General features: G+C 40.2%; 1 protein-coding gene across 3 annotated transcripts in view; it reads right to left on the bottom strand.

Annotated features, from left to right (window-relative positions):
- Positions 1-25448, bottom strand: part of ADGRL4 (adhesion G protein-coupled receptor L4) — a 129533-nt gene that overhangs the window by 8669 nt on the left and 95416 nt on the right. For all 3 annotated transcript variants that reach the window (XM_056844114.1, XM_056844116.1, XM_056844115.1), the window contains 4 exons: positions 23762-23938; positions 20447-20647; positions 16847-17067; positions 14145-14211 (listed from right to left, as the gene is read on the bottom strand). In XM_056844114.1, coding sequence (XP_056700092.1) covers positions 14145-14211; positions 16847-17067; positions 20447-20647; positions 23762-23938 — 666 coding nt within the window. The remainder of the gene's footprint in view (positions 1-14144; positions 14212-16846; positions 17068-20446; positions 20648-23761; positions 23939-25448) is intronic.

The following is a 25448-nucleotide window of genomic DNA, read 5'->3' as shown; positions in this document are numbered from 1 at the left end:
TTCCTTATGTAACTGGTTATTTTAAATCATATTGTAAGCTGCTTTGGGCCTCTTCTTGGGAGAAAGGTGGTGTTAAAAAGTTTTAAATAAATAAAAATTATAAATAATTTTTTAAAAGGACTAATAATATAGGACAATTGTATAAGTGATAGCACTATTCAAAAGTTTGTTAATTTGATAGGTAAATCTCTAGATTTCTGGGCCATGGTTTACCCCACATTATGAGTGCCAACTTTATGTTCATATCAACCAAACCAAAATTGTACAGATATTTCAATGGAATAACATGCTATTTGTTGCAAAATGCAACATAATATGGAAATAACACACTCTGAAATCGTTGGGGCTAAAAAGCACAAGAGCAAGACAAAAACAGTGAGGTTTTAATCATTGCAAATAGTTTTCACTGGGGGCTCAACAGCCTATCCTGTACTAGCTTTGGAAGGTGCAGTAGGGGATGAGATTTGCTGATCAGAACACTTTCTTATTATCAAATTAATGTTTCATACTATGTCTAAACTAACAATCGATACATTTATTGTTCACTTAGTTCAAATATTTCATATACCGCCTCTCCACAGAACGTGCCAAATGCATTTTACAGTATAATAAAAGAACCCATCCAATTGACTAAGAACATCTAAACCCACTTACACAGCAATCTTAAGCAGGTCTATTCAGGATCCAACTTACTCCCAGCTTTCTGAGGATTGCGCTGTGGAACAGCTAGGAGTTGGATTTATATATTGTCACATAGCTACAAAAGAAACATTTACCATTTGTATAGGTAATTCTGGAGAAGGGGCAATGGAACTAAAGCAGAGGCAGTTGCATTTTATGTTTAAAAAGGTAAAGGTGCAAGCACCGGGTCATTACTGACTCATGGGGTGACATCACATCCTGACATTTACTAGGCAGACTATGTTTACGGAGTGGTTTGCCAGTGCCTTCCTCAGTTGTCTACACTTTACCCCCAGCAAGCTGGGTACTCGTTTTACCAACCTCGGAAGAATGGATTTGATGCCATACTTGAAACACATAATTTTCTCATAGACTATCATCATATAACAGTTCAAAATTACTTTGACTGTGGGTTGCATGCTAGATTGTGCCTTAGTGTTTATGTACACACATGTATACAATTGGTTGAGTGGCACCTGCCTTCCTCTCAAGAGGTTTCACATCTGGAGGTACAAAGGAGTAGTTTCAAGAACTGGAATTGCGCAAAGCACTTTAGGTTTCATCTTGCTTTCATTATTGGGTAAAATCTATTTTCTTCTTCCTTTGTTTTTCTCTGTTTCTCCCATCTTTGTGCTTTCTTTCATGTCGCTTCTTGTGTTTGGGTCAAACCATTTGCCTGTCTAGGCAGACTACTTCAGTCTCTCTCCCTCTAAAGCCTTCCTCAAGATCCACTTTTGTAACAATTCCAGAGGAGCAACTATGTCAATGCATTGCAGCAAAAACACAGTCTGGTACCCAAAAGACTAACAGATTTATTGCGACATAAAATTTCATAGCTGGCAGTGCACTCACTCCACCGCATATAAAAAGTAGAGAGCAGACACATGCACATGCACACACAATTATAGAGAAATAATTTTGTCTTCCACACATATGTATACATATGTCTTCAACTAAAATAACAGTGCATGCATCTGATGAAGTGGATCCTAGTTTGCAAAAGCTTATGATACAATAAATTTGTTTAAGGTGCCATAAAACTCCTTGTATTCTTTAACAACAGAAGTGCACAACAATAGATATTCAGAGGCAGAGAGCTCTTCATGCATGTAGTGCTCATGGACACATTAGGTTGTTAGTTGTTTTTTTTTAATTGAACCTTGCTATATATAGTGTGTAACACTTTTGTAGAGGATTCTATGGAATTTGGTAAATTGTCTGAATATCAACTGCAATATATATATTCCCCCTGCAATATCTGAAATTGTTTCTGAGGTATTTCATTTCCCCTTCTCTCTCCCATCCCCCTCTCTTCTCCAGATTTCTTGCTGCTCTATGGAAAATGACTTAGCCAGCTGACCAGCAAGAAGGGAGGATGGAAAAATATACTTTCTTCCTGATTTCATGGCTGGTGCTTTGCCTGTTTCATTACCACCAGAGGTGCCTAGTGCATAGTGGGAAATTTGGTTCAAAGTCTGCCGGGTAGTAGGATGTCATTGTGGAAGGGCTGTTTAGCTTAGAAAGAAGGTGGTTAAGGAGAGACATTATAGAGGTCTATAAAATTATGCATGGTATGGAGAGAGTAGATGAGGAAAAGCTTTTCTCCCTTTCTATAATACTAGAATGTGGGGTCATCTGCTGAAGCTGAAGTGTGAGAGATTCAAAACAGATAAAAGGAAGAATTTCTTCACACAATGCATAGTTAAATTGTGGAACTCCCTGCCCCAGAAGTGATGATGGCAGCCAACTTGGAAGGCTTTAAGAGAGGAATGGACAAGTTCATGGAGGATAGGGCTATCCAAGGCTACTAGCCAAAATGAATACTAGTCATGATGCATACCTATTCTCTCCAGTATCATGCCTATTCACTGGAATATCATGCCTATTCACATGTCTTTTCACTGGAAAAGACAGTCATGCTAGGAAAGGTTGAGAAGAGCAGGAAAAGAGGAAGACCCAACAAGAGATGGATTGACTCAATAAAGGAAGCCACAGCCTTCAATTTGCAAGATCTGAACAAGGCTGTCAAAGATAGGACATTTTGGAGGACTTTCATTCATAGGGTCACCATGAGTCGGAAGCGACTTGATGGCACTTAACACACACACACACACACATACACACATCATTCCTATTATATTAGGTGATGTGAAACACAGGCAGGATGCTGCTTTAGTTGTCTTGTTTGTGGGCTTCCTAGAAGCATCTGGTTGGCCACTGTGTGAACAGACTGCTGGACTCGATGGGCCTTGGACTGATCCAGCATGGCTTTGCTTATGTTTTATGTTCTTATGCAACTAGTTCATACTCTTTAATCCCAGTTTTCTTCCAAAGAGATCAGAGTGGCATATAAGCAGTGGTGGACTGGGATGAAAAAATGGTCCTAGGAAAGGGCTCAGTCCTTAGCCTGCTCCTGGCCCTGCCCCTCAAAGGAGAGAGGGAGGAAGATGTCAGCTTCACTGTGCAGGGCTTGGCTGGTTGCTTGTGCAGGCTACACTCAGGCCAAAACATCCTTCCCTGTGCTGCATGAGGCTCTGCTGGGCTTCAAGTTTCCTCCTCTACCCCATGCACAACAGCTGCCCTACACATGACAAAGACTGCTATCTTACTATGGTGACAGCCGCTTCCTGCCTGGCATGGGGCTCGGGCCACTTCTCACTGTGGGCTAGGTGGCCCTGAATGGGGGGGGGGGGGGCTCTCCCTAAGCCATTGAACCCCCTCCAACCTTTTCCAGTGGCCTTAATTTTTTTCCAGTATGCCCAGGTACATGGCCCTTTCTTCCTCCTTTTATCCTCACAAAACGTCTGCAACATAAGCAATGTTGAAAGTATGTGACTGACCCAAGGTCACCCAACCCGCTTCCTGGCAGAGGGGGGACTTGAGCTTGGGTTTCTCAGATTCTAGACCAACACTCTGGCCACTTTAACCATACTGACCTCACATTTCCCATTGATTATGAAACAGGAAAGGCAGTCAGACAAGAAGTGGGGACCACTTTCTTATTCCTGGCTGGTCAACCAGCTAGCTGGCTGGCCGGCCTGCCATCTAACAAAGAGCAGCAAAGAAATTGGACTGGAGGTCTGATTTATTGTACACGTTACAATGGAACAGACTCTCCCCCCCGCCAGTTGTGTGTAGGTTTAGTCTCATGAAGTGGAGTCCCTCCCTGCTCATTAATCCTATTTGTTAGTTAGAAGTGCAGGCTGCATGAGCTCCCTTGTCCTAGAACCAGTTGCTCTCATCCCTGTATCTTCTTGCTAATAAGTGGATGTTGTATGGAATGCACCCATCTCTGCTGTGTGAACCTAAGAGCAGGATCCTGAGTGAATTTCTCATTCCTGATTTTCATGCAAAAGGCAATAACACATGGTGTCAGAAGGGATTCAGTTTCTTCTTTGGGTCTCCATCATATAATAAGATTTCAGATCATAGAATCATAGCGCTGGAAGGGATCCCCAGGGTAATCTAGTCCAACCCCCTGCACAATGCAGGAAATTCATAACTACCTCCAACAACACCCCCAGAGACCCATACTCCATGCCCAGAAGATGGCCAAGATGCCCTCCCACTCATGATCTGCCTAAGGTCATAGAATCAGCGCTGCTGACAGATGGCCATCTAGCCTCTGCTTAAAAAACCTCCAGGGAAGGAGCGCTTACCACCTCCCGAGGAAGCTTATTCCATTGAGGAACTGCTCTGTTAGAAAATTATACCCTTTGTTTAACAATGGATCATTTCGAGCCTTCATCAGGTTTATCCTTTGTGGGTAATTCAGGGGATAATTGGAGATGATGGGGACAGAAATTAAAACTGTTCCTGGCTTGCAAGTAAAAGGTAACATCACAGAAAGCCAGGGGCTCCCCATGGCATTCCCAGTGATGGGCACTTGTAATAACCAAAACTCTGTGCTGATTTAAGACTGATCATTTGGTTGGCTCAGGAAAGCACACCTATAGATTGCAATCTTCTACTAGGTGGAATATATTAGAGGTAGAAATTAAAATGGAATATATTCTCTAAGGTTTTCCCCATAAAGAAATCAGTACAGCAATAAGCAGGCGTAAAATGAACATGCTGCTGGAATGAGCCAACTCTAATCCACATTGTTTGAAAGAGACTTCCGAGACCAATAGCAAAAATGATCCACTTGCATATTAGCCATTCTAGAGAGTGGACTGATACCACTACACACAAGTAGTGTATGGACTGAATCAAAATTCTAAACTTATGAGAATTTGAACCTGGATTCTCTACACTTATTCTGGTGATCCCTGGCTCCAACCAGGCGTGCCATGGGATTGGAATCTGCACTTGGTTGTTAAACCTTTCCAGACTGCTTGATCTCAAAGGTATTTGTCAAGGCATCGCTCTCCACAGCTCTTATACTCCTTGGGAACATTTGAGTCTTCAGCTTTATGTATAGCAACAAAAAGTAAAATACCTTGTAAAGGAAAAGCTATTGAGCACTATGTCATACAAAGAAATCTACTGATGTGCTAATACTATTGTGCCTATTTACAGATGGAGAGAACAGCAAGTATGAATCACTGTAATTCTAAGTTCCTCCAGAGAGAATCACAAAATCATATGATATCCTAGTGTGTTAGATTTTGCATTACTATCTATGACTGAGTTGTAAGACATCCAGACAGCTCCATATTGAGCACACATCTGAGGAATACAAGTTATTTCATCTTCTTTTGGCAGTTTGCTTAAACAGCTAGCTTTGAATGTGTTTCTTGCTCTATGTCTAAATACAGGAAGAAGAGCCACATTTCGATTTGTCCAACTGTAGCCTCTGTTTATGAAATTATCCAATGAAAGGCCATGAGCATTTAGCAGTTTTCTGAAAGCTTTTTTGGTCGGCATTTAAGATAGTTTACATATTTTGTTACCCTCGTTTCAATGGTATAGATTTTTCCGTCTCATAAATAGGGATGTTAGGTTGGTGTGTGGAAAGCAGTAGGGCATAGTATCTCCCAGACTTCAGGGGCATCGGTGGGAGCCATACAAGGAGCCAGACGGCCAGAACATGAAGAATCAGACCTGTCTGCCATGGCAGCAGGAGAGAAGGATGTGTTGCCCTGGCAACTGATGCAAGCCAGGAAAGGACAATGGAAGTGGTTCCTGGGATGGCTTGATGTGTGGTGCCATGGAAAGCATTGGAATAGAGGGGGGAAAGTGCAGCAACTTCTCAATACTATTTACACCCCAATCAGGTTGGGCTGAGGAGGACTCCTCTGTCAATTCTTTGGTTGAATCCAGACAGAAAGTGGTGGGTTAAAGGAATAGTAGCATTGGAGAGGAAGACTTGGGTGGTGGAAGCCCCTCCCCTGTAAAACTGAGGCCTCAAGGAAGGAACAGCAACAGTTTAGAGAGTGGCGAAGTCACCTACATAAGCTCTAGCGGGTCCAGAAACACTACAGGTGGGAACACTTCCCTAGTTTTTCCATAAATAGTCAGACTTATTGATTGATTATCAGTAACTCTGCTTCACAAACTAAAAATCATCTAAGGTGCTCATGTAACTCTAAAAATGGTAAATGCTTCAAGGCAATAGTGCTCGTTGCCTAGCAACTATTAAAGGGCTATCTATACCTTATGGGCAAAGCCCACGTGGCATATTTTTAAAATGAGAAGAATCTTTGGAGGTGTGATTGAAAGTGAAACAGTGAGGGCAGTAAGGGAGATAGGAAGCATAATCCTTCCCATGGGCATCATTTCCCTTCTTATATTGTCCCACCACAATAGACATCCCTTGCAGAGTTTTAGATTTTTGAAGAATGTATTTTAATTCTTACAGAAGAACAATCTTCTCGAGGGAGGGGATTTGGAATGGGAATGAATGACCCTGGGAAGGAAGGAAGGAAGGAAGGAAGGAAGGAAGGAAGGAAGGAAGGAAGGAAGGAAGGAAGGAAGGAAGGAAGGAAGGAAGGAAGGAAGGAAGGAAGGAAGGAAGGAAGGAAGGAATTCATACATGTATAAAATACACGAACCCATAGTTAAAAAGCTAGATCTTGAGGGATAGGAAAACACTGGTGTTTTACAGCAGCAGACCACACTGATGTTAGTCTGATGGAGTAAATACATTAATGCTTCATATTATGTAAAATAATTCTAGACTTAGCATAATCAGCCATAATTTTTAATTGAGTGCTAAGGGTTTTAAAATACACAAAACCTGTTAATGCATATGTAACAGCTCTGCATTGACTTTGAGTTGCAGTCCCCATGGTATACATCTAATCAATTAATCATAGATTGGGGGCTCTGCTCAGTATGGGGAGGCATCAAGGTTGTTCTTAAAAGGTGCTGAGCTGTTTACCTCCAGCTCCTTTTCCTTTTGCAGCCTCAGTCACTTCTATCATGCCGTTCTGGACCACATGTTTCTAACTAGTGTTGGAAGCAGTTATTGGTATAGGAGCCCACTTACTGCAGCCAGTAAGGCTACCAGCAAGTATGCTGTTTGTGGATGTCCAACTTTAGCTCAATTCTGTGAATTGACCCCTTTGATCCAGTGGGATTACTTTGCTGTGTATTAAGTCAGGTCTTCATTTCTTTTCTCACAGCAGCGAGCTATACACATTTCTTTAGCTTTGCTGCTCTGAATACTCCAAGTATATCAATACAATTTATACATATCTCAATGGGGCAAAGCATTTCACTCTCATTTTATTCTATTCTTATCCACTTTTGTTGGTAATGTATTACAAAGCATATTATACCTGCCTGCAAAATATGATAATGCCATAAAAGAAGAATATTATAACGATAATTAAGATTAAATTGCTCAGGGAGGAGAATATTGAAACAATTCTTCATAAATCATACAGTAACTGAAGAATTTTAAAAGCAGCTATTTGAAAATAAGCATAGCAAAAGGAGAGAGGTGAAGAATATGTGCAATATATGATCCCCCCCCCCCCCCGAGATAAGAATAGGAGAAACTCTCTGATATAGAAGCCTCTTTAAGAATTAGACCCTTTACAGCTCTCTATTGCTACAAAGAAGATCCAGTCTAGTAAAGAAAAAACTAATTCTAAAGATTCTGGCACTCTTGTTCTGAGTCAGCTGAGTGCCTCACATTCAAAGCTTCAAAACTGTAGCTCCCAAATCATTCCTTTCTAGTTTTTCAGGCTTGTGCTCAATAATTGATAGAACCATCTATATGCTGATGTCAAACCTTAGAAAAATAGAGAGGGAGGAGGGGGAGAAGATGTCTCCTGCTGCTCTTTTAGTAATATACTTGCTTAAAAAAATTAGATTAGATATGGCGCCTTCAAAAATGTCTGATGTTCAGAACAGCTGTATAGACATCATTCTTCCCAGTGACCCTTATTATCAATGTTAGAATTAACAAGCTTGAATTCTGATGTGCAATCTTCCGTGAACAGGAAAAAAAGATTTCTATCTTCAGGCTAACCATTGGATAAGAATTGCTTCAGTGCTGTTTCAGCTAAAGTAGAAGAGAGCTAATATGCTCACAATGCCACAGTTTAAGCCAGAAAATGAAAATGTATGCCATATTAATTAACTAAAATTGCACACAAGTTGGCAGTCAAATATTGAGTGGTATATCTGCTGTTCTGATCTCTCTTGCTATCTCCCGGATCAATACATCTGGCCAAATGCTTTAGTTATTTAGTTATAGATTGCCAAAGAACAAGAAAAAAATTAACAAGTGGGAATAAAGAGGTTAGATGAAAGGAGATTTTGCAGCAGTAAACATCCTGATATATACTTTATAAATAGTAGCCCTATGATTCCAACAAATATTACACAACAAACTCCAGTCGAAGGAGTCTTGTTCACCATACAGTATTCACAATATTCATTACTATGCAGTCCTTAAATTAAACTTGTTGTTAAGCAGTGTAGTTGTCAGCTGCAGGAACAACTTCATACACTCATGACGGCAGTCTTCAAAGGCACAGATGGTCTTCCCGAGTAATTCTACCATTTCATAAGCAAACATCTTCAGTGTAACTCGCACAGCTCATCATGTAGAAATAAAGCTTATTGAAAAGTTAGAACTGACATCCATACTTGTTTCTACCCAGCTTGCAGAGTATTATTCTCACATGCAGTGGGCACTGGAAGTTGTTGAATACCCCAAGAAGGCAAGCAGTAGGGCAGAATAGGCAGAGAAGACATTTAGGATCCTTAGATTGATGGGTGAAGGTTTCATGAAGAGTACAGAAATTTGCATTTGGCAACTGACAGCATCACAGAGCAAGCACTGGGAGGGGAATTTTTGGCATGATTTCTTATTATTTAATGTTTGGCTGTACAGCCCTACTTACTACCAAGTACATCAACAATATCATGTTGTGATTCTCCCTCTCCCCATTTCTGGTCACCACTGACAGAGACCTTAATATTCTCAAATGATACATATTAGATGTGGAGATACACAGCTTGAGGGTGGCAATCCACTGCTGAGTAGTTGTTTTGTCTTGTTTTGTTTCCCAACCCCCTGCACAAAACTCATTCTATTTAAATATATTACAACACACACACACATACACACACATCCTGTCTGACTTGGTTATTCTGATCTAATCTAAAATATAGTCTTAGCTAATGCTTGTGGGAATTTATCTTTGGTCTGCAGCTTGTTTTACAAAGGTTTGAAATGCCCTATTATCCATAGTTCAGTCTAGCAAGCTTCTGACACCATGCTTTTCATGTATAGAATCAAAATTCAGAACAGTTATTAGATAGGATTAATTAGGCCAGTAGCATATACTTCTGAATGCTAATGGTGTCTTAATTGGTAAAGAAAAAATGTTGTTCCTGAACAGGTCCTCTCAGAATACCAGAGGGACCTGGGGAGAGGGACCAGGTCTCCTGCTTCGGAGCCTTAGGCCACTTGCAGTTTTTGAGTCCCCAGCCAAAACAAAACTAAATATGAGAATGGGTTACATTTTGGCTGACAGGGTTGCATAGAAAAACAAGTTACAAAACTTATCAAATGACAAAAAAATAACATGTCCTTCCCCTTTGAGCTTGAGGCCCAAGCCAAAAAGCCCTTCTGCCCCCGAATGGCCCTGCTTCTGAGTCAGCTGGAGAAGAACAAGAAAAGGGTGATACATGCGTGAGCTCAGTTTTGTATCACATGAACACCCGAAGGTACCTTATTCCAGTTAGACCATTGGGTTTTCAAGGTCAGTACTATATGCTCTGAATGAGATCTTCAGGGTCTCAGGCTGAGGTCTCTCACATGACACCACCAGTCTTCTAACTGGTGATATTAGGGATTGAACCTGGGGTCTTCTGCATGAAAAGCTGATGTTCTATCAGGGATCCATGACCTCTGCCTGTTCAGCAATGCAACTATCAGACTATCTTACTGACACTATCATTTTGAGGTAAGGAATCTAAACCAATCCACATTACCAATTTGCTCTTAATTTATTTGCAGTCTTTACACTAAAATGCCGACCTGCTATACCCCTAAGTTTCCCTCACCTTCTTATAAAAGATAAAAGCTCTCATTTAAACCATGTGACCCAGAGCCAAAAAATCATTTGCACACACACTATGTTTGGACTGTGGTTTCTCAAATGTTACTTCCTGCAAGGCACAACAAGCCTTTTTTGAAACCAAGTGAAATCTCAAAAACAGTTTATGATATGGCGGGGCGGGGGAACTGATCACCCTCTAAGAAAAGAATGGAACTATCCCTGTAGGTATGTCCAAACCCTTGGGGGCCCTTCAGTAGCTCTTTGAATCCCACTTTACATTTTTCCCCTTCTCACTAAAGATGTAATGATTCTGAGTAAGAATTAGAGCTGCAGCATGCTGTTTGCGAGAGAGCTGAACTGTGGCTAGGCCTGCTTTGAAAAGTCTGTGAAATTGTTGCAATCTATCCGTTATGCTCGAGATAAAATGTACGCTTGAAAGCTGCTGTTCTTTACAGCTTTGTACTTGATGTTTCAATTGTTCTTGTAACTGCTGCTCCCAGAAAAAAAATTACAACACACTTTTTTCTGAAGTGTGTAATTGCCCCCCCCCCTTTTTCCTACAGACCTCTGTTGGCTTTAAATTACTTAAGCCTTCTGTACTATAGGAGAATGTAGATTTTTATTAAAAAGTATATTTCTAAGCTGCTTAAAACGATAGAAAGAGCATAATATGTTACACTTTCATATATTCTATCAGCACATAGAAGGACAGACTAAATGAGCTGGGTTTCTCCCCCCCCGCCCCCATCCCAACCGCATCCTGATGTAGATCCACATGGATCCCATTTGTGTGAATGGTTCACTATGTAGTCCCATTGCAAATATAACCAAGGCAAAATTCCCTGGGCCTCCTGAACCATTCAATAATATAAATATTTGTTGAGGAGAAATGGATGATGATTACAACAGTCCATTACACAGTAGAAAACATTAGTTAGGTTAGCTTGTGGTTGTCATGTGCCCACTAGGGGCAGGAGATCTCCTGATCCCAGTGGGACTTGCCTGCCAGCACTCAAACAGCTGGTGGGAGAAATAATTTTTTAAAACTTTTTTTGTTTTTCAAACAAATATTACAAACCATACAAACATACAGACACACAAACATACACATCAAATTCTTACATTATAATGGAACTTGCATTTCTATTCTATTGTACCTTTTTGAATATTATAATTGCATATCCAATAGAACATTTCTATGGTTATGTAAAAATGAGCAATACTAACCAATAAAAACCACTGTCCAGTGGACGGTAAAAAACCTGGTGCTATGACAAAGCAAAATTGCCTAAGGAAAAAAAAAATTCATAGTACTGTGGGAAGTCAAAGGAAACCCCAAATGCATATGGCTAATATAGACCATCCAGGCAAAACTTGTCCAGGGATTCATACATTGCCAATGTATGAATGTAAGTGGTAGTGCTTTATTGCAAAATCTAACTGCAGAATATTAAGTTTGAAGACCCAGCTGAAATATTTTGCCTATATGTTCCCCATTTATGTACAAGAAACCTTTCTTCATCTGATAACTCCTGTACCATACCAGGCCTTATGAAGTCTCCAAATAAATGTGATTTATTGAGACTGAATTGTGAGCATTTGTATAATGTTATGTGTATCACTTTCTGAAGATGGAGGGTCTGGCTATCAGACAAAAAGAATATTTCAATTGTCATTTCCCATCTTTGGATGGCCCAGGCTAGCCTGTTCCCCTCAGTTCTCAGAAGCTAAGCAGGGTTGGTCCTGGTTAGTACTTGGATAGGAGAACACCAAGGAATGCCAGGGTTGCTATGCAGAGAAAGGCAATTGCAAACCACCTCTGTTGAAAACCCTACTGGGTTGCCATAAGTCAGTTGCCACTTGACAGCACTGCACACACATCTTTGAATCTTCCTCTCTGCAGCAATTTACCTGGCATCAGGTTTTAGGGTCATTTTTTTTTTTTTTTGGTTTTCCAGGGAATTGTTGGTAGTTATAGTAGATTTAAATGAATAAATAAATAAATAAATGTGTGTATGTGTGTTCTTAATGCTTGCTTTTGCTTTTTACTCTGGTTTTCATTCCTCTGCCAACTGGTTTGGTATTTATTGCATTTGTATTCTCCTGTTTTATTATAAGGATTTTATTTCTTCAGCAGTGTTGTATTGTTGATGTTACAGCACAATCAATAATTGATTTATGCTTTTGTGTTTTTCCTGCTCATTTTCATCTTTCATTATGGTACTGCTTTAACGGCCTTGGTGAGACACTGAGTTTTGAAAGCAATAGCTAAGAATTTTCTCTCCCACTTGCCCACATCCAAGAGTGACATGCCATCTCCTGTCAACCCTACCTGCCATAGATTATCTCTCTATGACCTTTTGGCATCCTAGTAGTAATCTTTGACAGTCAGTGTTTCTCTTAGTGCCCCATTCTCCCTACCCACCAGCAAGTGCGCTGCTTTCATGCGTTACTTCTTACTACTGCTGATCCTTGCTGCCAGGGATTATCCATTGGGCTTCTGCCCTTTCTCCATTCCTCCTAGTCACCATTTTCAGTAATAGCATTGTCCTAATAATCAAAGCAACTAAAGAATATCATATGTAGAATCCCCAAATGTATTCTTAATCAATAAAGCAGATCTCCATTTTCCAAATTATGCATATACCTGACCTCCATCTGTGGTGGGTTAGAACCGTCCCCTTTCCCCTTTTGTCATGTGCATTGCTTCTTCAGTGTTTTGCTTTGTGTTTTACAGTTACCATAGCAGTAGAATTTATACTCAGTAGTATTTTCAACTGCTAATGGAATTACTTTTTTTGTTTGTTTTAAAGCAATACCATTTACTTCCAACAATTTTACTGCAATTTAATGCCCTTAAAACTTACTATTAAAGATAAATATAACAACAGACTGCTTGTAAACATATAAATGTCCTTCATGGAAAAGTGGGCTTTTTGTTTCTCTCATAGCGGGACCAGATTTTTTCCTTGAGTGATATGAAAGGTTGAGAACTGCTGCTCTAGATTAGGGTGAAACCCTTGATCCACTTGGTTGGATTTCTATAATCCAAAAGAGCTTGCTCTAACATAGGCATTATGTATTTCAACACTTATATACTCAGAACAGTCAATGAGAAGAAGTTTAATACTGAGTAACCCGTGAAATGCCTTTGAGCTGGTTTTTTTTTTAATAATTATACTATTATACATGAGTGTCTGTGCGTTCTCTGGAACTGCTACTCACGTAACCTGCTGCACCAGTGAACCTGCTCTTAGAGGATCTGTATCTATTTTTTTAACTTGTTTAACTTTGTAACACATAGGAAACCTTTTGATGTAGCCAGGTGATTTGTTTGTTTGTTTGTTGTGAACATGACACCAACAAGAACAAGCTTGAAAATATTTCCAGTGGGAATTAAAAGGGCTCCTTTCCCCAGCAAAAATAGAGGGCTATCAATTCTTGGCTTGCCTGCCCATGTGAAATAGTGGGTTCTTGTCTCTGATGTCGCAATTTTGTTTAAAATAGCCTTGATGATGACAGGGTACCCAAGAATGATAAAATCATAAAGATGACAGCCTAATCTTCAAAGATGACCGATCACAGATAAAACGTTAAGTAACTCAGCATTTGAAATACCAGATTATCTGTCTCCTGGCACAATGTCTGTGTACACCCCCTGCCGAGTTCTTCAGAGATGTCACTGACATGTAAAGAAGCTACATCTTACATACTTGAATTGCTACAGAGAATTCTGTTCCCTGAAGCCATAAGACAGTGAAAAAGAGTCCCTCATCTGAAATATTATTTAATCAAACATATGTCTTCCAGACCGCCAAAGTATTTAGGCATATACAAGATAAATATATTTTAGAGTGGCTAGTTAAAAATGTCTAAAATAGTTAATTTTGCCATATAATTAGCACTCACAGGTGGGCTGTCAATGGGTTAGTAATTATTAAACACCTTTTATTATCAGTTTTATGTACTCCAATAAAAAAGAAATAGCATACTTACAAGAATTATTAGACATGCTGGTCCTATAAAACTCCATATAAAGTTATTCTTTGTGCTGAGCCAACATCTGAAAAGTAAACAGCACATAATTCCTTGAAATGTGTTTAAAGATTGTCGAAGGCTTTCAAAATATTGTCGAAGGCTTTCACGGTCAGAGTTGATTGGTTCTTGTAGGTTATCCGGGCTGTGTGACCGTGTTTAAAGATTATTTATCAACATGCATGGATGGAACCCAAGTTGAATGTTGTCCCCCCATTCTTGGGAACTGTGGGTCTCTGTCTGGGAGCTCCATGAATCAGACAGGAAGTGGCTTCTTTTGCCACTAATACTACTAATCAGAGGAGGGAACTGTAGGCAGTTCAAATTGGTAGATAAGCCCTGAAGTGTAGAATCCCTCTGGTCCTCATAAACATATGATTCCAGAGATTCAGTCCCACTATTCTAGCTGCTATAAATTTCCCAGATCTGTTCACTCTCCTAGTTACTTGTTTTCTGTGGAAGGCCACCAGTCTCTGTCCTATCAGATTACTTGACTACTACTTGAATGTTGACCACCAAGTTTGCTGTCTAGTGTCTCATTGATGTTTATTTTACTTGTTTTTTTTTAAAGTTTACAACATGTCTTTTTCCCTCTTAAAGAGAGCCACAACAGCGGTAACTAGTGTAAGTGTGCATCCCCTAATGGGAAAGCAGATACCTATTAGAAGATGTTAGGCTAAAAAAGCTTCATGAAATGCAGCATAGTTCTTCCTCTGTTGCAATGTATAGCCCAACTCCCTGACAGGAAAGGAAACTGTAGTAGAAGCTGCTGCCTTAGACTTCCTATTAAGGTCTCAATTATGACTCTTCTCATAGGGGCACTGCCTGGCTACTGGCTGGTCTTGAAAGGCTGATCTTTTTTTTTGTGTGTGTGTGAGTTTTATCCTGCCCTCATCCCCAGCCCCTACTTTCTAGCCTCAACAAGCTAGAGGACAAAGAGAACACAGTGGGACAATAGCCTGTAGTATTCTTCTCACTGGTGTTGTCTTCTCTCACAGGTCCCATGTAGCTGCCCAAGGCTCCCTAACTCAGGGCTGTAGCTGGGAGGGGGCGAGGAGGGCAGCTGCCACCCCTGTGATGTGCAGAGAGGGCAGCAGAACTGCCTCTCCTACAGGAGGAGCAGGCCGGGTAGGAGGGGCAGTTCTGCCACCCTCTCTGCATGCCACAGGGGTGGTGGCTGCCTTCCTTACCCCCTCCAATTATGACCCTTTCCCAACTTTGCTGGGGTAGTAAGCAGACAACAAAATAAGGTGAGGTGAAGTTAGTGAAATTCTCCACATAAGCTTCCCTTCAATTTACCCCTTCCCCACCCACACTGGCTGTAACAGGACACCCCACAAAAGAAGGGAGTCCAGCTTCAGTTTATACCTGTTGGCTGAGCAGTGTTTGTTTGTTGTGTTGCCTATCATTAATGGTACTTTCAGTCCCACTACATAAATATCAACCAAACCAAAACATCTCAAAATAACAATAAACCAACATCTTCATTGAGGCCCTTACTAGCATTTACCACACCTTGCCAAGCTGTGGAGCTGAACATGGGAGAAAGTGACTCAAAGGTTAGCAGAAGAACAGTTTCAGTTATTAGTCCAGTTATTGTCTAAAAGACAGAAAGGTACAGATGTTGAGGGATAGTGAGTTGAGAGACAGTATGGTAAAATGGTTAGAAGGGTGGACTAGTAAGAGGTCTGGGTTCAACTGCTCCCTCTAGTTATGAAGCTCACTAGGTGGCCTTGGGCCAATGACTGTCTCTCAGTCTAGACTATTTCACAAAGTCATGTACCACATTTTATCTCACATTATCACATAACTGCCTTCTACTGAGCCAGACCATTGGTTCATCAAGGTCAGCTTTGTCCACTGTGATACACAATAGCTCTCTGGGGTTTCAGATAGATGATTTCCATATCACCTCCTAGCTGATCCTTCTAACTGGGATTAACCCTGGGACTTTCTGCATTGAACCATTGTCTCTCCCACACCTCAGGATACCCTCAGCTCAACATGAGATAAATGTTATAGATCCTTACACTATAAAGGATTCAGCACAAGGAAAATATAGAAGTGTAAAAAAGAAAAGGCAACCTCTTAAGAGATGAGTTTCAGGAAAGGAGAAACTTTATAAAGGTGAATAAACAGATAAATAAGGAGCTTAAGAAGTACAGAGAATCAAAAGAAATAGCATGACAAGCTGTCCAATATAATAAAGTGAAACAATGGCCCCAGGAGGTGGATTTCAGGCCTCCACTGCCACTGGCTAGCTCTTGTTCATATTTTTGTTGGTTCAATGGTGGGTTTTCAGAAGAAATCATGGGCAATGTCAGCATTTGCAGTGCTAATCATATGTAATCTTTCTTCGCTGGAGAATGGACAGCCATCCATTCTCTCCTAAAAGTAGATCAACACAGTCCATGATGACAGTGATGGGAGGGAATATGGATATCACTTTGAGTTCTTTGGAGGAATGGGGATAAGAAATAAACAAATAAAGTTCACACACTCAAGTATGTACACAAAACATGGACAACCCACTGTAAAGCAGAATAATGTGAAATACCAAGTTTTGCACTGACAAAAATATGTTTTGGCTACCACATCCCTTCCAGAAACGTTATGACAGAACTACTCATAATGAAAGGCAGTATGTGAAAACAATGACCTACGCATCAGTTCTTCTATAGTATTTGTATCCCAGTGCAGCAGAAATTCCAACAACCACTGCTGGGCTCACGTAGCCAAAGATATAGAAATTCTTGTGAAGGAATCCCTTATTGTACATTACTCCGACAACTATCAGGTAAAGGTGAATGCCTTCAATGCACATCCATGCAAAAGCAGCTAAGAGGAAGTAATGGAGTAATCCTGCGGTGATTGAACAGAATAGCTAAAAGAGCAAACAGAGAGCAAGGTAAGTGAATAACAAAGACTTTGTATATATCAAACTAGTTTAAAAAGAAGTGATCCCACTATAGAAGAAAACTTGTTCCACTGAGATTATTTTTCAATACAAGAATATCCATCTTCTCATTACTTTTCTGGAAATACATGGGAAAAACCCATGCCTATTTTTTAAAAATCAAGCCACAGCCTCATTTTTTATCTGCCATGCCCATGTAAGTCCATCCAGTATATTAACTGCCACTGCTAAACATATACATTATGCAAGGCTATTTATTATAGTTGGCAATTCTTTTAATTGGGTATACACTGCAGATATCTTTGGCAGTATGTAGGGTTCTATTCTATTCTATTCTATTCTATTCTATTCTATTCTATTCTATTCTATTCTATTCTATTCTATTCTATTCTATTCTATTCTATTCCTAATTCAAAAGTGTGCCACAGTGTGTGCATTAATAGTTCAGCAAAATGGGACAGATAGGGAAAATTTCACTACAAATTTAAAAGATGTCCCAAGTTCGCAGAAAAACTGAAATCTTAAAAACACCAAAACATTGGGGAATTAAAACTTCTCAGATGATAGAAACATTACCTGTAGGTTTAATAAAAAAATGCCCACTGAGCTCTCAGTGCCCATTTTGGAGGTTGCTAGGCAACCAGAACAATATTGCTGAGATTTCCAAACCTGTAAAGGAAAGATGGGGGTGGGGACAAAATCCTTGAAAGAGCCCCATCTCCCTCCCCTGTCATGTCCCCTAATGCAGCAGGACAAGTTTTTGCTGTTTCCCTACTTGCTCTATTCTATTAGTTTTACATTGTAATGGTTTAACTGTGCTGTGTAAACTGCCTTGAGCCTAAAGGAAAGGTGGGATATACATATTTTAATTCAGAAATAAATGTATATGTAAGTAAGTAAACTTTGGAAACAAACTTTGAAAATGAAAATGATTTTCAATTGTATTTTACAGCCTAATAAAAAGAGTATTGTTTAATCCACTCTTATTAGCTAGATGCTATTGTATGATTCTTTACATATCTTTTAAAGCATGCCTTAGGGATGGCTCAAACACTCACTGGCTCAGCTCATGTCCTGTTTGCTAGTGGTGAACAGAGTACCAACTTTTCAACATACTATTTGTCAGCTAGTTGATGTCCATTCAACAGATTGCTTCATTGAATTCCTTCCAGCAGTACAATACATTACAATTGCCTTTGCATGCAGCCATTACTATCATTTTCTCTTTTTGAGTTCACTTTTTTAAATCAGTAATTGCAGTTGTGTCCTAATATTTGAACAATCGACTGCCATAATCTCTCAATTCCCAGATTTCTTTTTTTTAAAGTTTCTAGTCCTTTTTTTGTTGTTGATTTGCATTTTAAAAAAATGAAAGCTGGGAAATCAGAGGTCACGGCAATATGTTCTGGCCGTGATGATTCAGGAACTGATCACATCCTAGTTAGATTACTGCAATCTGCTTTACATGTAGATTCCTTTGAAAACTTTACAGAAACTTCAGTTGGTCCAAAATTTGGCAGCCAAGCTGTTGTTAGGGTATGCATGTGGGGATCATATAATCCCGATGCTCAAAGATCTGCACTGGCTGCCCATCTCCCTCTTCCTGTACTATCCAGCTCATCAGTTAAACTCCTCTTCTTAAACCCAATGTTGCTGCTGGTGCTTGGCTCCTGAGTTGGAATTCATATACAGATTTGATAGTATCAAACACGGACTAGGTAGAAACACAATAAAATCAATTAAACCTGAACTCAGCTCACAATAAAAAGTAGGGCTTTTTACAGGTAGGGCTGCTAAGCCCTTGGTGGGGGATCTCCCACCCCTAGGCCCAGTTGCCCACCAAAGCTGTGAGTGGCAACAAGGAAAAATTAAAGAAAAAAGCCTCCTTGTGTACTCACCAGGTCTTGATACAGGAAGTAACAAGGGTAGCTCTAGGTATCACCAAAAATTCTATGATTCCTTGAGCTACCCTTGTCACTTCCTATATCAACTTCCAATAAGTACAAATGATTGTATTTGTACTTACCCTCTGCTATGTTAGAGGGGAAATTCAAGAAGATACCCAGGGCAGAGAGACTATGCCCCTGCAAATCCAGGGATTTAGAAACCACTGAACATGTTCTCCTGAACTGTAACTTTTACACTATACCCCGTTCTAAGTTTATTGAGCCCGTCATACTGAGAATGGGACCCGACAGGGAAAGAGAAAAGATAGAAAAGCTCCTACAAGGTGATAATCCCTCAATCACCTCTGAGGTAGCAAAATTTTGTACGGCTGCAATGAAAATTCATTGCCACAGAGTAGTCTCTTAGTCCAAATGGCAGATGTAACTTGGATGTTATTTATTTTATTATTATTATTTTTTTAAAGTGATTTAAGACTTGGACTGTAAACCTTTGTCGGTAAGACCATTTTAATCCATGTATCTTGTTTTATCTGGCCAAGGGCCGCAAATAAACTATCTCGAACCAAGTACCCTTAGAGGATCTGCTTGATTTTGGTTTCCCAAGAGAAGTCATTTGACAGTATAGATAGACAAAGGAACTGAGAAGGACAGGACACATTGCTAGAAGATTTATGCTCCAGTCATTCTTTTTATTCAGTTCCTTTGTTCTCTTTTCCATTTGTCTAATTTATAATGTGAGAGGGAAGGAGGCATGGTATAGCCCAATCTCGTCCGATCTCAGAAGCTAAGCAGGGTCAGTACTTGGAAGGGACACCATGAAGGAAGACTTTGCAGAAGAAAGCAAGGGCAACCCACCACTGCTTCTCACTTGCCCTGAAAGCCCCTGCCTGAGGTTGCCATAATTCAGCTGTGATTTGATGGCACTTTACAAACACACATTTTAGATTGTAAACCTTGGTTGAACATTGTTATTCTCCTTGACCCTCAGGGTGGCTGATTTAAATAAATAAATACATTATTAATATTCAGCATACTAAAATTGGCACTGGTGATACTATTTACAATGAAATAAAATGACAAGAGCACTACAGAGCTGTATTCGAGCAGCATTCTTGTACACTGGAGACAGAAAGAGTAAATCGACATAATTCCTGTTGAAACCGTTAGATTTTTTCCCCTATTTCTGGAACATTTGTCTTTAAACAAAACTAATACTATGCCTCCAGTGTTCTTCATTAAGGTCTCCATCATTACCGTAATTGCCTGAAATCCTTAGAAGACAATTTTAAATTCCCACACAACTGCCTGTGTGAAAACTCAAATGACAACATTCATATTAAGACTAGAAAATGCAACATTCATATTTGAGAATGGCAAAGTAAAGCATACATTTGTTTTTTGTGTTCCAAATGAAGAAACAACAAGGAAAGTATACACACCTGATTAGTGCTCATGTTAATCCCAACAAGAAAAATAAGCTCTGCCAGGAAAAGACTGCAACAGAGATTTTTATGAATTGTTGTTCTTGTACTTTGAATTTCACTAAAGAACCAGAATGTGAAAATGCACATGGAGAGGCAAATCAACGAGATAATTATTCCTAGCTGAGTGATTCTTGTAAGAATATAATCCTTGACATCCTGGGGGGGAAATTATAATATAATGTTCAAGATAAATGGCTCAATAACGTCTTTAAAACTTTATTTGATAATACAATCCTGGGTTTCTATTCCTTCTCCCCCACATACCTTTTTTATTTTTGGCAGAGCACTAATCATTATTACAAACATGGCAGAAGTTTATAAATAATTTCAATTAAGATTGTTTCCTATGCCAGGTATAATGCTTTGGGGAAAAAAACCCAATAACAAGACTTTGGCTGTGATCCAATGTCTATTGTATGCAACTGCAGGCTGTGAGCCTAATGTTGTGTGCGAGAAGATGTCTTGCTTCAAACAGAAGGTCAACACTGATCACCTGGGAAGCAGAAAAGGAGAGATTCTTACCACCTTTTTACTGCTTAACAGGTGATCAGCATCTTCAAAGTTGACAATGCATATTAACACAATGAGAGTAGAGCAGAAATACTGGGATGCATTCAACCAGTTTTTGTTTTGTTTTTTTGCTCTGTTGTGTGGCCAATTCCCCTCTATTTCAACCCCTGTTCCACATGGCTTTTATTCATGGAGATCCCATGAGCCCAAACATAGCCTTTTTGGTAGTCAAAGGGGACCCTTTCCTCCCTTTTTCATCAATTGAAAAACTGGTTGTACCAAACCCACTTTATGTCCCAAAGGTTCATGCAATTGAATGATATTTCATTGCTTTTCATGAGAGTTAGCAGCATAAGAGCAAGTTAGTGCTTAACATTTGTTTTTAAAATGTCACACATTTTAGTCTGTAAGAAAGTGTACACTGCCACCAGCATGATATATCCACTGTGGATCAAGAGGGAAGAAGAAGATATAATATTCTCTTCCTTTACTGCATCTGCATAAAATGCACCCAAGTACTAACTGCAGTGAGGGAGGTAGGGTTGTGTACCTAGGGTTGCCAACTTCAGATTGGGAAATTCCTGAAGTTTTTGGGGTGAAACCTGGGGAGGGCAGCATTTGAGGAGGGGAGAAACCTTAGCAGGTTATAATGCCATGAAGTCCACCCTCCAAAGCAGCCATTTTCTCCAGGGGAACTGATGTCTGCAGTCTTGAGATCAATGGTAATCCTGGGAGATCTCCAGGGCCCACCTGGAAGATGGCAATCCTAGCATATAAACAGGTCACAACCAAGCTCTCTCCAAATGCTACTGCCATTTGCTACCTGGACTAGGGTTGCCAGTCCCCCAGTGGAGGCTGGGAATCTTTTGTCCCCAGCTCTTGTCGCCCACCTCTGCACAGATCAGTGGCAGGAAAAAATAAAATTATAAAAGGTCATCACCCCTATGGAAAACTCCATAGAGTTTGCAACTATTCCTAGAGTCTACTGACATCACTTTCTGGTTTTCCCATAGCATTTCTGGTGATTCCTAGAGAGGTGTGATGTCACTTCTGGGGTTTTTCTGGAAGTTACATCTCGGTGTTGCTGATGTCTCCATCTGAAAGACATCTGAAAGCAACAGGACTTTGGGTGAGTCCTTGTCATACAAGGAATCTACTCACATGTCAGGGGAACACTGGGCCGCCATTACCCATGTACTGAGTTTGCCCACTAGGGCCATTTGGAGAAGGGAGTGTTGAACTAGCCTGGGGCTGTTTGGGATACCGAGTGCCCAGCATGCCTGTTCTTACCCCCAGTTGCCTATGGCAATCATGAGGATTCCCCATAAAGTACAGGAGTGTATCCTTGTTGGATACTACATGGATATCTGCCCCTCCTTAAGATGGAAGCCAAGGATGTCTGGCATCATCTATGACCAGACAAAAAAAGGGGATAAGAAGGGAGAGGCTGCCCACACTTTTCAAAACTGGATGGTGGCTGCACCATCTTCATGGGGTGGTCCAATCCACCTATCTCAACCACAGTTGACATTTGTCCAACCCTCTTGATAACGTTTTAAGGGTTTGGGCATTGGCAGGTGTTGCTATGGCCATCAACTATGATGAGCCATTCTGTAAGCAGGTCTCACATAGCCAGGTGGCACCTGATCAAGGGCAAATTGTGGTCAATAAATCATGGGGCCCCACATTAAGGGCAAGCCTGAGCCATCCAGGACAGTAAAAGGGATACTTAGGTAGGATTCTGCCCAGCGGGTGTGCTGGGAGTATAACCGGGGCAAATGCCAGCATGCAAGCACAACTGCAATCTGAGCACAACTGCAGTAGCTGTTTTGGCCCTCATCCTAGGCTCTCTTGCCATCACAGCACATCCCAGCCCTTTTGGGGCAGCTGACCCTCTACCACAGCCATCAGCAAGAAGGCAGGAGGGTCAGGACCCACCACCACCTCCAGCTCTTCAAATTGGTCTCCATGGCCTCAATGATGCAAGCCTTAGGCTTGCTCGCACCCCCATCCACCTCAATGCCCTTTGCTAGACCATTACCCCAACCATGCTGCCACCTTCTTCCTCTATGATGATTTTAGCCATAGCTTTGAATTCCATTTATGGGCCCAAGGGGTCCCACAGATTCAGGCACCTTAAAATCTGTCCTGAGGTAGTTGCAGCAAACATAGCCAAAGATTGCACTGCCAGCAGGTTCATTGCAAAGGCACATTGCAAACGTAGAGTCTTCACTCATGTGAAAGACAAAGGGATAGCTTGCTGTGACACCAAACTTTGTTCAGTGTCAGAACTTTGGATTGTATTTTAGACAATGGTTGATGCAAATATCCATTCCCGGATGGTAAAATGAGAACAGCAGTAGCTTATGTCAGTATTTTTTTGAAAGCATGTATTATACAAAGAAAATGAAGTACTTTGTGAACTATAGAACAGTTTAGTGCCAAGAATAAACATGGGTGAAATGTTTTCTCAGCTCTCAGAATAGGCAGAAATGACTGTAAAAGACAAAAATGTGCATCACATTGTTATAATGGATTATTGAGAAAATCTGAAGTGTAAAGATCAGGGACAACATAACTATGAAAGTTCGTTCTGAAGAACTATTCCATTGTGTATTGGCTCATCAAGGAAAAGTGATGGAACCAGGTGACAGAGATGCAAACAGTGCTTCTAATCTAAAATGGAAAATATCCTACACTTTAAAGAAATGTGCCAGACAGTAAAAGAAATTAGTGAACACTACATTAAAAAGCACTTACAACATCAGAGTCATTTGAGGACATCAAAACAGCAAAATGAGTCAGATGATTACATCTGCATGAGGTATGAGTTCTATTGAAATGTATTGTCTCACATCCTTCTGTAGACCAGTTTCCTTCCATTGTGTCTTCTGAATAATTCCAAAATGCACATTTAATACCCATTTTGCCTATATCCTGGAACAAAAATAAAATGTTTTATGGATGGGGGAAAAACCCACTCAGTAAGAAAAATTTGTTACATTAGCCAAATTAATCCATTGCTTGGTTACATTTTAATACAGGAACACCTAGATCTTTCATTTAATAATCCACGGTAAGGAGCAGCACATAAATTAAAAAACAAGGAAATCTACATAAACATGAAACAAAATAGGTAAACAAATGCATACCAATGAAATAAATACCTGCTTTGTACTACTTTTCATATGTCCATACTTTTATTGCATATGTATGTGTTCTTAATTGAATTTTATACTTTTAACTGTATTTTTAGTTGTTTAATTGTTTTAATGATTTTTATGTTCACCGCCTTGCGGACCCTCTTTGGGTGGAAAAAAGACATAAAGTAAATAAATAAATGTTATTTGTAGATCCTGCCCTTTTTCCAAATATCTCAAAGTTGCTTTCTCTTAACAACCTTGGGAAGTAAGCTAGATTGATATTTAGCCAAGATCACTTAATGAACTTTATGGGAAAGTGGGTATTTGAAACTCAGGTCTACCAAATCCACTTCCAGCATTCTATCTGTCTGATTACACTAGAGCATTCAATACTTCATGCCCTCAGGCTGGTTTTCCGGGGGGACTTTAACACTCATGCCAATCCTGCCTTGGTAGGAGCAGCTCAGGACAACCATGGGCCTGACTCAGGCAATAACTGGTTCTACACATTGTGAAGGTTGATCTGGTATTTTCTTCTGGGTAGGAGGAATGTGATCTGAGGATGGAGGAATTGACAATGCTTCCTTTGTCTCTGATGGACAGAAAACTCTTGCATAACTCCAAGGAACAATTGAGTTAATCTCATGAGCCTTTTAAAAAAAGGAGTAATGATGGCCAATCCCCAATTCTTCGGAATACAGTCTGTAAGATGGATCCAAATGAATAATGCAGCAAGAACTGCAGTGATGATAACTTAACCTGATCTCAAACATTGGATCAGGCTGGTAATTTCCAAAATTGGATACCGATGGCCATGTAGGTACCCCATCCAGGCTGTCCACTGCAGCATGCAGGCACTCCTACCCCATTGCAAATATATCTCAAAAATATGCTTCCCATGATTTCTTATAGGTATACAAGAATCCAACTCAGATAGCTTACTTAATCCCCCAGAAGGAGGCTAAATCATTCATCTTTGATGCTGCAATTAACTTCTGCCAAACCTCTCTCTGGGCTGCAATGTATTTCCTTTGATTAAAATTTCTTATTTCCTTTTTAGCACAAACCATTCCATTGGGACCTTGACTAGTTCTGTTCCCTATATCTTCTATACAATTCAACCAAAAATGTTTAGTGACAATGCATTCCCTATCAAACCAAGTGTTTTTGAATGCCAAATAATTCTGCAAGAATTGAATCAGATCTTTATACACCACTAATGCCACCTCAACTGTGTCTGCAGTTATTTTGGAGACACTACATCATGTGGAAGTCTCAGAATTAAGCAGCTCTGACAGAGTTCA

Source organism: Euleptes europaea, chromosome 2 (genome assembly GCF_029931775.1).
Source record: "Euleptes europaea isolate rEulEur1 chromosome 2, rEulEur1.hap1, whole genome shotgun sequence".
NCBI classification, from domain to species: domain Eukaryota; kingdom Metazoa; phylum Chordata; class Lepidosauria; order Squamata; family Sphaerodactylidae; genus Euleptes; species Euleptes europaea.
The sequence above is the reverse complement of the archived record's forward strand: the minus strand, read 5'-3'. Positions and strand labels throughout refer to the sequence as shown.